Source organism: Mytilus trossulus, chromosome 2 (genome assembly GCF_036588685.1).
Source record: "Mytilus trossulus isolate FHL-02 chromosome 2, PNRI_Mtr1.1.1.hap1, whole genome shotgun sequence".
In the NCBI taxonomy this organism is placed as follows: Eukaryota; Metazoa; Mollusca; class Bivalvia; order Mytilida; family Mytilidae; genus Mytilus; species Mytilus trossulus.
Genome location: NC_086374.1, coordinates 35,317,031 through 35,332,479, shown reverse-complemented (window position 1 = coordinate 35,332,479; position 15,449 = coordinate 35,317,031). Strand labels below are relative to the sequence as shown.

Below are 15,449 nucleotides of genomic sequence, written 5' to 3'. Positions count from 1 at the left end.
CTGACCAGTTTGGCTCACTTGGCCTCAGAGATGCTAAGTTATTTATGGTTATCAGGTACATGGATTTTGTTACACAACACTACATAGCCTTGACCAATATCCTCGATATGGAATCTAGGGGTATTGAAGGAAAGCTATATCTTAACAATATATTATTGTTGTTTTGTTACTGAGGTATAATTAAGTTTACATAGTGAGATATGGAAAAATTTAAATGCACATGTACTTCTAATGGGATTTAGAGGCTTTAAATTTCACCAATATTACAAAAAATACATAAATCAAATGATAAGGGTATTTTATAGAGGTGATTATCCTAATTATACTACAATCTATCAACACCCATTGGGAAACAGACAAACAACTGATATTTTTCATCTGTATACTATTATCAAACATATGATAGAACAAGATAAATATTTAACATTTATGTTTCTTCTATCAGATCATGTTATCAAAATAAACTTTGATTTCTAAAGCAAGAGTGAGAGAATCAATCAAAAATATGGCAGCAGAATAGTTCATACATTCTTTGTTGCTGCAAATTATTTCATCTACAATGTTAGAAATCATTTTCATCTTTTAAAATGTTTTAAAGTATGAGAAAAAAATATCTAATTAGGTTTTTGTATGTTAGCAATGGTCAGTTTGTTTAGAAAGGGTTTTTTTTATTGAAAAAGGCTTTTAATTTTCTCCTGGAAAACATGTCCTTTTTGTTGAGCCTTCGACTTTTGTCGAAAAAGCAAGACAAGCCATCCTACATTATGTCAACGTTGGTGTCATCGTTGTCAGCGGCGTCAGCAAATATTCACTCTGTGGTTAAAGTTTTTGAAATTTTAATAACTTTCTTAAACTATCCTGGATTTCTAATAAACTTGGACAGAAGATTGTTTACGATTATAAGATAGTATCCAGAAATAAATTAGAGAAAACAAGAATGTGTCCTCAGTACACGAATGCCCCACTTGCACTATCATTTTCTATGTTCAGTGGACCGTGAAATTCCGGTAGAATCTCTAATTTGGCATTAAAATTAGAAAGATCATATCATAAGGAACATGTACCGTTGGTTTTCCCGTTTGAATGGTTTTACACTAGTAATTTTGGGGCCCTTTATAGCTTGTTGTTCGGTGTGAGCCAAGGCTCCGTGTTGAAGGCCTTACTTTAACCTATAATGGTTTAATTTTTAAATTGTTATTTGGATGGAGAGTTGTCTCATTGGCACTCACACCACATCTTCCTATATCTATATATACCAAGTTTGAAGTCAATTGGACTTCAACTTCATCAAAAACTACCTTGACCAAAAACTTTAACCTGAAGCAGGACAGACGGACGGACAGACAAAGGGACGAACGAACGGTACAATAGACGAACGGACGCACAGACCAGAAAACATAACGCCCCTCTACTATTGTAGGTGGGGCATAAAAAATCCATTTTTTTCGTATTTTACTTTAAATAAATGTACTTTTTATTTTAAATTTTCACAAAATTCTCAAAAGCTATTACATCTAGAATGAAATTTTGTAGAAACATATCCAGTTTTCCATATTTCCTTTTGTTACTTATATATGGACTTAGTTTTTCATCCAAGTAACATTACATACAGTCTGCAGTTAAATTTCTTAAAACATTTATTAGATTCATAAAGTAGGCGCAACGCTGGGTTCAGCAGAACCCTAACAATTTTTTAAATAAAGTTATTGACAGGTTCTAGGTTTTCTTATGGGCACCAATTACACACCTTTAAAAGCAGACTTGTTTCAATTGATTTACTAATTGATTGAAAAGGTCAAATAAATACGAAATCAATATACGGGTACTGTAAATTCAGATATTACTGTCTACATTTATTATTTGCGATTTTTAGAGAATGGACAATAAAGTGATTTTTTAATAAAGCAATTTCAGGCAAATCAGAATAAAGATGTATTTGTCATATATTGGAATATGAGTTCTTATTATTGCAATACTCAACCTGAGCTGCATTATTTAAATAAATAAAAACTTCAAAACAATTTCCTAATTTAAAGTAGTTAAAAATTATAAGAAAAAAATTGAAACAAATGGATTTTACCCAAATTACTATTTTACACCAGATAGTACCATTACACAAGAAACAGTATAACAATGTATAAAGAAGACTTTAACAAACAAACAAAAAAGGCTCCAATACCAAGTTATAAAGGGGCGTAACTCTGGAACAGTAGTTGACTCACAAACCAATATTCAATTATATGTCAGTTTGTTTGGGTTCTTAGCATTGTGTATGAGTTTGTCAAATTTTAAGATGTGGAAACAGAAAAAATTGCAATTTTTCAAGTTATAAAGGGCATAACTCTAGAACTGAAAGTGACTCACTATCCAAATTTGAACTCTGTTTGAAAATATTTGGTTCTTGGTTCTAAGCAATGTGTAAGACTTTGATAAAACTTGGATGAGAAACACTTAAGTGAGAGTGTGGAAACTAAAACATTTCCAAAAATCTAAAGAATGTTAAGCAACTCATTGCCAAAATTCTAATTCTTTCAGCGAGTTTTAGTCTTGTATGAGTTTGGTAAATGTGCATCACTTAATGCCAGTCTTGTTTCCTATGTTGGGGGCATTAAAAGATGTTTATTACCCAAGGGCATTCCAATATCATTTACAATGTACTGTAATGGTAAGGAAGGTGGTTGGTAATAGCATGGAGAGTATGGCTGAGCTTAAGTAAGGTCAAAATAATGTAACCTTAAAGTAATGCAACATCTATTTTTTTACAGTTTCCATAATAACTGAACATGCTGAAGGGAATACACAGATTGAAGAAAATCTGACCTATTATAGATTACTCATTAAATCGATTTCATAACTTGTTTATCACATTTTAGAAATTATAAGTTATAAATTGTATAACATTATATTTAGAACTTTAAATTATCTCTTAAATACTGTCAAAAGTTCATACCATAGAATGGTTTGACAGTTTTAAGATTTTCAGTTAAAAAGATAATGCGTTTCATTTAATGTATAAATAGGTTAAAGAATTAACTCCATTTGGAGGTTAGACAAAATAAAGATAAACTAATGTACTATGGGAAAGGCATTGATTTGTTATGTTTGCAAACCTGACTTAAAATTTAATTGTGTTTTGATAAAGATAACACCAATACATTATATTTTCAATGATATATATTTACATGAAACAATGATACTCTTATGTCAGTTTGTATCTAAACATAGTGTTATATCCAAGTTATACTACCATTTAACCTTACATTGAGTTGTTGACTAGGATCTTCTAATACACATATTGGACAATCCCAGTGATTAGTGAATTGTAGATGACTATGTTTATTCAAACTCAATTTTAAAATGTTCAGATTGTCTTGAAATTTTAACCTTAGTAACTTACCTAAAATCTAAGTACATTTGTACATGTTGTACACATATAGTGACATATATATATTTTTATTAGATACAATTTTGGTCTTATAATTTTAAGGATCCTATTAATTTTGCGTCAGGAATAGATACAATATGTCCCTTCCTTCTTTCAAATTTATAATATCTACATGTACTGAATACATTTGTATCATGCTATTTCTATTGCTATTTTGTCTGAAAGATTACAAAACAGTTCCTCTTTTCTTGTCTTTTTATTTTCCGTGCAAGGACTTGGTGTGACACCGTAACGATCAAGGTTCTTTGGACTCTCATGAAAATTTTTATAACTTGTAACTGTGTTATAGAAAGTTCATTAGCACCAGGTAATTTCTAAGATCAAAAGTGTTGTCCTCTTTCTCATCATTTCAATTGAGCAATCTTCACATGGAATTGCTTTAATTTAATTAAAAATGGTGATTTTCTCAAAAAAAAACCAACTGATTAATATTTAATTCATAAAATCTGCTTTCAAAATGGTTGTGTAAATTAATAAGATTAATCATGTAGTCCTTTTCTGTGTTGGATCATAAAAGGTGGGCGAGAAAAATCATTATATTACATTTGCAATTTTTCAATAGAAAAGTATGGATCTACAGCATGTATAGTCTATCCCAAAAATTTAATCTTTGAATGCAAAGATGTCATCAATGTGACAATTTTTTCTTTATATTCTACATAAAATTGACTGTAATTATAATAAATGCAAAGATTTTCCATGTTGTGCTTAATGTTATATTGAAAAGGCATGGTTTTACACATAAATACCAACTCTTGCAATCATTGACAAGCAATAAAGTTCAGATCAATTGTAGACAGGTTCACTTCCACAGAAAATTATACATTTATTTAAATTCGTTGGAATTAGATCAATGGGAATAAGATATTTTACCTGTTTTAAAAGTTTTAGTAAAAGTTAAATAAAAAAAACAATCAACCAGAACATAGCTATTTCATGTTTTTTTCAAAATGATTGATATACATATGTTTACATGCACCCATCAAATCATGTACCCATCTGGAAATATTTGACTTTGTCCAGTTCCCATAGATCATGTAGATCTCGAAATATTTGACTGTCTGGTTGCCTACCTGTTGTGAAAGTTTGAAATATTGTGCCGTGAAAACAGGAAATGATGTCTAGCGGGACACAGGAATTTACACAAAAATTAGAATTGCTTGCGTACATAGTGTAAGCTGGATACAGAAATCTTTCAAAACAGTAAGCGGGATCCGGGATCAGAACCCCCAATGAGACATCCACCAAAGTTGTTTTCGCAATCAATGTTGAAGGTATTTTAACACCATTGGCATTAATTTGTGACTTTTAGAGTAATATGTAATTCAGTAGCATAATAAGCATATAGTATGCTGCTCGGATTGGTTTTATGTTCTGTGTAGCTATTTTGGTAGATCAACAGTGATCGAGACACCACTTAGTTAACAAAGATTGATCCTGTTCTGTTATATCAGAGACATATATAATACATTGTATTATATGTCTCTGGTTATATAAAAGAACTCATGTTTCTATGTTAAGGTTCATGTTGACCCTTTGATTAAATTGGCTGCATTTGAAATTTATTTATCTAGGCCATGCTTTGCCTTAAAACTTTTCCAGATGCACAGGTGAGGCCCCTCATGGGGGGGTCCTAGTAATCACATAATCAAAAACCCCATGAGGGCCCTCACAGGTTTATCTGTCCTCAGAGTAAATTTTTGGCAGTGGCTATTTGACCGGCACCGGCTAAATAGCAAATTTGCTATTTGACCGGCACCGGCAAAATAGCAAATTTGCTATTTAGCCGGCTCTGATTAAATTATACATCACTGGAATTTAAATGTAAGAATAATGATTAAATATCAAAATTTTATATATAAAAACTTTTGTTACTGTTACTCATATACCCACTTAAACTTCTAATTATACAACTCTCCTTTAGAAACAATGAGCTTAATGCCGATTCAATTCCTACAAAGTGTTTGCATTGGTAGTAGAAAATTATGAAAAGGAACATTTTGTTCAGCTGTGGAAAAGGCCGGGATATGCACGTACCATCAAAACTTTGAAATGTCGAGCGTGTTTCGCATATATTACTTCCACCAAATAGGAAGAAACGTGGAAGACCAAAATGTCTGATCCAAACTGTCATAGGTCTTCCAGAAAAGTGTACCAAAAAAAACAATTGTTTACCATTTCATAAGAAAAGTTCCAAAGAAATCGGATTCCTTTTATTAGACTGGTTTGTTGGAAGCGATTTGGTAAGAAATGCTAACAACATTTAAATAACCGAGGAACAAGTTGAAGCAAGACCTGATCTTTTAACTGCCTCTTGTTTGGACTCAATTGTAAACATTGATTTAATTAAAAAGTATTGTCAAAAAGATACACATGGGAAGCTATTAAGAGCGTATATAAACATGATAAAGGAAAGAAAAAGAACCCTATCTACATATATGCAACATATGCACATGCACATGATGCAGATTCAAAGAAGCCAGTGTATTAATGTCAAATTATGTGTAGTTCCAGTTTGGAGTTGTAACATTTATATATCTTGTGCTACATTAAAACAACTTCCAAAGGCAAAGAATTGTTTTTTAACAATTGCGAACGTTAAATCATGTGTCCTTTTGACATTTGTAGCAAACAACTTTTAATATTGTCTTTTTTGTGATGTACGTAGTTTTACATAAAACTATTTTTAAATATCTATGATGAGTTTATTTAATCCATGGCTGGATATCTAAACCATAGATTTTACACAGATTTGGACATCAACTTTTTTATAAATATTTTAGAAAAAAATATATTTAATAATGTATATATACAAATGTGTTTTCATGCTTTTAATTAATATTATAAAATTATAAATTATTTATTTATAAACATCTTCAATATTTTATTTTTGATTGTAACGTTACTGTATTTTTAATGCTCAATATGTGATAAAATGATTTTAAATTATTATCAAGTTTTTTTTATTCTCTTAGACTACTAATCACAATGAACAGTTTTATTCAGTGCCGGCTAAATAGCAAATTTGCTATTTTGCCGGTGCCGGTCAAATAGCAAATTTGCTATTTAGCCGGTGCCGGTCAAATAGCCACTGCCTAAATTTTTAGGTTTTAGGTGAAACGCAGCCATTTTAGCCAAAGCCAAAGGGTCCACATGAACCTTAATTGTATAATCAAAACCCTGCTTTAAATAATATTGCTTACTTACACATAGAGTTTAATAGTACTGTACTAATCATTTGCTGAAAGGTGTTAACTATAAATGAATCGCTGTGAAGAAATTATGCATGCGGGGATCTTCGTGTAAGGGGAGTGAAACATGTGAAAGCATCTACGATGTTAAACTTGTTTGTTGGTAGTTAAAAAGAAATACTGTTTGCACTTTCCGCCAGAATAAAATTTAAAACACTTTATAAATGCAAATTAATTGTGTTTCTTCTATCGAACATTTCCCTATTATTTCATATAACACTACATTGTCTACTGACGATCACTTGCTAACGATATCAAGTTCTGTCACGGTTCACGTGTCTCAGTGTCTTAATATTGAATTACCTTTTCCCCTTTGAATACAGAAATGCAGAAATGTCTGCAGTTTCTTTCATTAATTATGAAATATATTTATGATTTATATATTCAGTGGCTGAACAACTCAAATAACAGTTTTAAGACAAATATGAATTTCTGTGACGAACAAATCAAATGTATGGGCTATATAGGAAAAGATCGGAAAAAATTACACCTTATTTCAATATTTGTATGATAATTTCTCAGTTATGGTTTGGTTTGGAAGTATTGTTGATCATTGTTGCCTTATAGGGAAAATCTGGACTAATAACAAAATAAATGTTATAGCAGAGACATATAATTGTATTATGATCTATTATATGTCTCTGGTTGTAGTATTGTCAGGGTTATGATATATTCAGAGACATATATGTCTCTAATAGTGTGTGGATCTATATTTTGGAATTAAGGTTCCAGTAGAGGTATAAAAAAAAACAGTTCGTGCAAGTCTATTCATGATAATCTATATCAGTAAAGTATGTTTACCCTCTCCAGCTTTGATTTGTCCAGAGCACTTGTTTCAAGATCCGTGACCATATTAAACTGGCGTTTCACATCTTCATCATCAAAGTGTTGCCATTCGAATTTGGACGCATTATTTGCAGCCATCTGCGTAAACTTCGAAGATTCTAATGATACCTGAACCTGTAATAAAGTCTAAATGTAAATGCCGTGAAATGTAGTTTCGCAGCTGATATTTTACAATATTCATATGCAGACAACCTGATAATCGGTACCTGCGTGACATCACAATTCTGAATGTTTGTGTAAATTATTCCAGCCAAAGTTTCCTAATTATAATCTGAATATATATAAAACTGAAATTATAGGTTTGTCTTCTGCCCGTGTCACTCTGCTCAGCTCTTCATAAAAATTCACGTCAAAACCGCAGACGAAACAAAGAAAAACTATAGATTCTATCACGAAACAAACAAAACAAAGGAAAACTATAGATTCTATCACGAAACAAACAAAACAAAGGAAAACTATAGATTTTAACTGGAAACATACCGGCAAAACAAAGGAAAACTATAGATTCTATCACGAAACAAACAAAACAAAGGAAAACTATATATTCTATCACGAACCAAACAAAACAATCATGGAAAACTATAGATTCTATCACGAACACAAACAATCATTTACACTTTTAACACGTTCGCTGCACAAACTCAAAAAAACGCGTATTTGTTTTAATGAAATTGTACAGTAACGAATAATTGGCACATACATACATGAAACTGTGACACAATGGATTGAACCAATTAAAAGTTTAATGGCTCTGAAAATATCACAGGTGTTAAAATGAAATCAGGAAATATTTGGCAATACTTCTGTAATTGTTATTCAATGGGTAAGATAATAAATATAAATGTCATTGCAAGTATGTTGATATTAAATACCCTTCCTAGGCATGTGTTCGATGCATAGACACTTGCTTGATTCGGCGACATGCATAAAAACGTAAATATTTCAATTGTAACTTATAAAAGACTTGACTGCATAATCTGATAGAACGTCAAACAGAAACTTCGAATGAAAACCTTCTCTATAAACGTTTATGCTAGCAAAAATAATGAAAGATATTCTACAACTTTAAAATCAAGGAAAGATTGGTTAAAATATTTTCAAACAAGTTTATTGATGCAAATCAAGAAAAAAATCTAACTTACAGATATATTTTGGTTATAATCAGTAATATTGGTACTCCAACTCCAAGCTGCAACAGAGTCACGGTAATAAATTTCAGATGCCCTTTTATTATATTCCTCTAGCCATAATTTAGCTTGTTTTTCGTCATCTGAAGAATCTGCTGGGGCACCCGAACACACACCAATTAAGTATATGCCTAGGGCCATAAGACGTGCGAAATTCATAGCATCTCGCAATTGGAACAAGTTATATAGAGACATTGTTGAATGAAACTAAAATCCGATTTTCTTCACAAAAACATCATAACTTTATCCCTTTGTTGGTAAACTTTTAGCGATATACCCAATAAAACACTATAATCAATACTGAATTTTAGCACGTTGCGTAAAAAGTCCTGTCCAGTCAAAAGTTCTGACAGTAATATTCAACCCGAAGCTAAGATGTGATAACAGAAATCGTGATACAAAACACATCGGAGTATAGTAGATAATGAACTTAGTAACCAACGATAAGATCTTTTTATTTCTTTTGACAAGATATTTACTATAGGATATAGTACTAGTCAAGTCTGATTTACACTCGAGTATTATGTTGTACTAGCTATAGCGAAATACAGTTTATAGAATTTATACCCGACACCAGATTTTTTTTCTTAATTGTTAACAGTTACATTCAGTATTCGACAGGTACTTGTTTAGTATACTAAGTTTTTTCTTCTGCACACCACCCGATACGATTTGATATGATAGATAATTTCACAAGACGTTGAACAATAAACTACATATTTTACTGTATTTCAATATTTCTCAAATTCTATCAACAAAAGGTTTCCCTTTCTGTCCCTCACAACTAGATAAGATTATAACTGAAATATTAATTTAAAGTGATTTTAAATCGTATATACCATCATAAAATGTTTCTTTAATTTTCGTAAAAAACGCAGTGCTATAAAAACTGACTTCGAGTTTCTAATTATGACTGACTTAACATAATTTTATCTTTTCAAATCATTTACAAAAAACGCGTTCATGTGGTATCGTCTTGCAAAACGCATATTGTGCTTTGATAACTTTGGAATTGATATGGAAATTTTTACACAGTAGTAAAGTACAATTGTTATAAAGATTTTTTTCATCTTGGAGGTAATTAAAAAGTCCTACTAGCTAAAACAAAAAAAAAACGTATCAGCAACCCTGGATTATTATGTTCCAGCCACGACATAATAGGCATCAAAGAGAGATGTGGTCAAGGTCAATGTCGTCAAGTCTAACTGACAATATTAAAAACAGCATGCACAATAGTGTACGTAGGATGCAAATAAATACGAACTAACATGTATACTAGTTCAGCGGTAATGGACTTCATACTAAACCTTCGAAATATACACAAGAAACTAAACTTAAAAATCATACAAGACTAACAAAGGCCACAGGCTTCCGACTTGGAACAAGCGCAAAAATGCGGTGGGGTTTAACTATGTTTTCTGAGATCTCAAACCTCCCCTATACCTCTACCCAATGTAGGAAAAACAAACACACAACAATACGCACAGTAAAACTCAGTTCAAAAAGAAGTCCTACAGTCCGATGTCAGACTAGGTTAAACAGAAGAAACTAAGCAAAATGACAATGATACATAAAGCCTTGTTAAGGTGGTATGGGTGTCTTCCTCCATCTTGGATTGTAAAAAAAAAAAGAGAACCAAAGGTCCATATTTTCTATCAAGCTAGCAAAAATTGATTCAGGAATGCAGATATTTAATGTGAATTTTCATTTAAAAGAACCAATTCATAAGAATATAACTTATAAATTTTAATATTTTTGCAAATGTTGATTATTTTTGGTTGTTTTTAAATTCTTTTTAAATTGGTATTTTAAGGGAAGGTAACTCTAAAACAGTGCATTTTCTGAAGGATTCTACATGAAATTTTCCCATTTTGTATTTTAGCGGGGAAAAACGTACGGTGACCCTATCTTTTCTGTTTATATTCTCAAAACCTTGTCTGAAAGCTATCTTTTCCTTAAGTATTTAACAATTCTATCATTTTGTTTAGTTTCGAATCACAAAATGGTGTTTTTTCCTGTATAATCCATACAAAATGTGTCATTTTGTCACGTTCTGTAGCTTGAGAAATGTGCGGTGACCTATCATTTTTATTATATTTTTGAACATACATGTATATAAATAGATACTACGTTTTGACAAAGTAAGAACAATTTTTTTCATTTTTATTTTAGACTCCCACACCACCTTAAGACTGGAAATGTTTTGAAAATTGTCATGATTTTTTGTTGATGATGACTATGGTGATGATGGGGTTGTGTTTAACGCCATCCGGAAATATCTGATGTGTGTCGGAACAAAAACGTGTTAAGAAGTGTAATGATTGTGAACCTTTATTTGTACTTGACCAACTCATTGAGTCTGTTTGAAGGTGCTAGTTCAAACGAAAAATGTATGCGGGAAGACATGCTATCATATCCGGTCACATTTTTTGACCCCGAGACGACCAGTCATATATATATATATATGCCGCGTGCATGCTAAATGGAAAAGCAGAACATACTGAGTTTAAACCCTTCTTGAACAAATCTAAGACCTCCAATAATCGTTACCACGAAACCATCGAAATTGTAGATCAAATGGGGAGGGGGAGACTGTTTACAAAATCAACATTCTATATATATTATGTTACAGGGAATTTGTATAATCAGGGATTATGTAGAATCACTGATTTTTCAGGGATTATGTAGAATCACTTAGATCATAAGTGATTATACAGATTCACTGAAAATGACCAGTGATTTTACATAATCACTGTTCAGTAATCTTAATTAGTATTGTACAAATTCCCTAATATGATTTCAGGGATTATCAATAATTAAAAGCTCCAAAGATGATGAAACAAATTAACATAGACAAATTATTTTTTTTTCTTATTCCTTGAAAGTTTAAGTAAACAGTTTTCATTCCTGATCTACTATGTGAATCTTAAGTGATGCGTTTTTTCCTTTATATTTCATATAAGTGTTGAACCTCATTATGTTTCTAACAAATAAGCTCGGCACAGGCACAGATGTTGCTTGGGTTGAAGAAAACGTATGCTCAGAAGTAAATGAAAATTGCAGAGGAAAAACAAAATGCAACATATATCTCAAACCAATTCCACTAGTGGTTCCAGGAAAGGGAGATAAAAAAATGGTCATTATTCACAAAAAGATTGAAGAAGGATATCGCCTTGCCAAATAGTATGGACTCCTGCTGGGATCTTTAATACACGAAATCAGTTTGAGGTTGCTGATTTCCCTTCATTGGTACCTTCAGATATTTGTGCTGAAAACTCTATTTCTCTTCGACGTGCCGTAAAATATGATTCGATATGGAGGACAAGGTTTTTTAAATTTTGACATTGTGGTAAAAACAAATATGAATTTGGTAGATATACCTGTAGAAAAGCAGGGCAAATGTGTAATAGTCGATGCCATCCAAATCTAGTTTGTAAATAAAATGTGTTTTTTTTTTAAATATTGTGCAAAAAATGTACTTTTATCGAAACGATTGTACGCATAAAAATAGTTTTAATGACAATTTCATTTTAATTCATATTTTCAACATTAAAACAATTGCTAAAACAATACGATAAAAAGAATAATCATTATGCCATTTAATATGTTCATACTAACTACACAAAGACGCCCTTGTGGGCTCGCTTGATATTATTAATACTGATACAGTCGGTATCAAAAAGGGCACGCTTGATACTAATACTGATAAAATCAGTATTAAAAACAAAACATCAATTATTCAATATATATTTTGCTCATCATTTAATTATATTGTGTTTAACATTTCAATATTTTTGTGTCTTTCATATTAATATATTATGCCTAACGTTTTACAATATTAAGGTTATTAGTTTGATATTATACTGTTAACTTTTATTATATTTCAATATGTTATATATTTTAGTATTATTTTAGTTATTTTGTATAATACACATGACGTTTTTTCTAGTGATTATTCATAATCCCTGAAAATTTGAGTGATTATTTATAATCCCTAAACTAACCAGTGATTATACATAATCCCTGAACATTTTAGGGATTCTACATAATTCCTGATTATACAAATTCACTGTAACATATATAAGATAAGTGAAATAAACAACAATTTATATATTTGCCAATTTTAATGAAAACAAGAAACCCCAAAATCAAAAATATTCCATGCTAATGATCATAGAGTTATAATTTCAAATGAAGGAAATTAAGGTATAATACTAATATTCGGTAGCATTTCAATAGCTATTGTTTTTTTTCATTCAATTATTTTTTATTTTTTTATTGTCTGCTTGTTTAAAGGAGAAAACATATTGTAACTCGCACGTTAGTTTTTCCAGAATATAAAGAAATATGTCCATTCTCAGCGATTGGAATCAATCTTTTACTTTTCAGAGAAAGTTAGTTTACAAAGAAATAAATGAAAGATATACATTGTTTACTTATGCTGTTGCAAATGCATTTGTTATCATTTACTAATTATATATCCTTTCAGTATCTTAAACAATCTGTTTAATTATCGTCCAAAATAATCTTTAGATATACAGCTCAACAGCTGTAATTGTAGAATAATCTGATTTATTTATACTGATATATATAAGATTTATGGGTGGAGTTTCTTAGAATACAAATACTGATCAAATTCGCAATAGATATTACTCTAATGGACAGTTTGTCTAATTGTTACAGTCAATTATCATAAAATTATTGTATTCGAGAAATAAGATTAATTCATTTTGATTATTCATTTGATTCACTGAGATATTACAAAAAAAACAACATTTTGAATCAAAATGCATCAAACAGCAACATAAAAAAGTTAAAATACCATTCCGAGTTTCACGAAAATATATAAAATCGTTTAATAAAAATATCATAAAATTAAAGAACAAACCCTTATTTTATAAGTTAATGCCCCCTATAGGCTACTATGGCGGAGTCATGAAAACAAAAAAAGTCTTCAGTTGGTAACAAAGTTCTCTATAAGAGATCTATGAAGCATTTGGCAGATACAAATATCTAGAGATCTTCAAATTGTTGGTAAAGAAGATAAACTTTCTCCAAATCTTCATTAAATAGTGCTCCAGTTATACATTTTTGTCCAAGACCTCTTATGGAGCTTCTATTTTTATTGTGGAAGAATTGCAAACCGATTTGCCAAACCATATAACTTCTTTTCGGTATAAAAGACCAACACCATCATTTGCTAATTAAAAATATTTGTGAGAGGTCTTTTTTTAATTGAACTTTTCTGAATATTTAAGCATCTCCTTTTTTCGTTTAATTTGATATGCGGAATGATGTGATGATGCTGTGATTCGTAAGCAGTCTTTCCGTTGTCTTCTCGTTTAAATTGTTTCACATTTTGTCATGATCGGAACCTTCTTAGTATAGTTACTGATATTGTTTATTGTCATTGTTAAAGACCTAACGGCGAAATGTAGCTGCTTACATCCACGGCATTTTTTATCTGGTGAATAGTTGTATAAAACTTTTCAATGGGTTGTTGACAATGGCTTGATTTTGTGTCTCGCGTTGATTTCAGTGGCATACATTTGGCTTAATAATCTACTGCGGAGCCCGGATGTTGATGCTCAAGTATACACATACCGTTAAGAGACTGATTTTGAAGATTGAAAACAAACTGTTATAAAAGTACGAATTCTAAAGTTGAATCCTTTTTAACGTTTGATGGATCAGGACAAAGGACAATAGACTTTGGGTATACAAACCTTGTGCAATTCTTTTCTTCATGTTTATTTTAATTGTATAATTCAAAATAGGTTTATATATTTATACTGGATAACTGACTGAGACATTCACAATTGCAGTTAACATCTTATTAAAAGCAAATCTTTATATAACATAATTATAACGTTACTGATCCAATCCGACGATCTAATCGACGAATACATCCGACCCGTTGTCTAACGTCATAGAGATCTTCGAGGAACAAACGTCGTCAACGGTGATAGTCTAATTACAAAGAACAGTGAAAGAGGTAAGATGGAGTTTAGTTTTGAGAACCATTTTCATCGTTTCTTTCTTCATTAATCTCAAAGAAATAGTCATTCTAAGATATATCAATAAGGAAATGTTTGTTCCTAATATGTTCTTCAGTTCTCTCTACCAATTTTAGAAAACCAGGCCAATAATATAAATTTACATGTAGTTTCATTTTTCAAACCAAGTCAAATCTTATGCGTATCTTATTATAAACAAGATTATTTTCTTAAACGTGCAATATTTATAATCTTTTAAATCGGTTAGAATGTCTCAAAAGTAGTTTAATAGCCAATAACCCTTATATATTTACAAATAACAACTAACAACATGAACAAAGATAAACATTTGATGGTTGCTAAAAAGTAGTGTAATTTTGTTACAAATGTCTTTACATGGATAACCTATCGAACAAAAGAGTTTAATTTACTACTTTGTTTATCCTTGAATAGCTCACTATGTACACGAAAAATAAAATGGAATTCTACTGACAGTTTTGTAGGTATCTGGAGAAATATGCAACTGCACCATGACAAATAACGTAACGCGTTTGTTTTTGTAAAACTTCATATTGAATATTATGCTTGATTTTAACTTGTATAGCTAGGGACTTTAGTCATTGAGCTCGACCCATTTTGAAATACGTAAAAATATTTTTGTTCATTTTGAGAAAAAAATAAATTTGCTTTTCGACAATAAGGAAATTTATATTAAGGTTACACT

The 15,449-nt window shown here is 30.8% G+C and overlaps 1 protein-coding gene across 1 annotated transcript in view; it reads right to left on the bottom strand.

The window, feature by feature from the left end:
• LOC134707083 (uncharacterized) overlaps positions 1-9,085 on the bottom strand; it is an 85,991-nt gene extending 76,906 nt beyond the window's left edge. The window contains exons 1-2 of the mRNA XM_063566582.1: positions 8,685-9,085; positions 7,498-7,656 (exon numbers count right to left, since the gene is read on the bottom strand). Coding sequence (XP_063422652.1) covers positions 7,498-7,656; positions 8,685-8,924 — 399 coding nt within the window. The 5' untranslated portion in view covers positions 8,925-9,085. The remainder of the gene's footprint in view (positions 1-7,497; positions 7,657-8,684) is intronic.
• Positions 9,086-15,449: the final 6,364 nt, after the last annotated feature.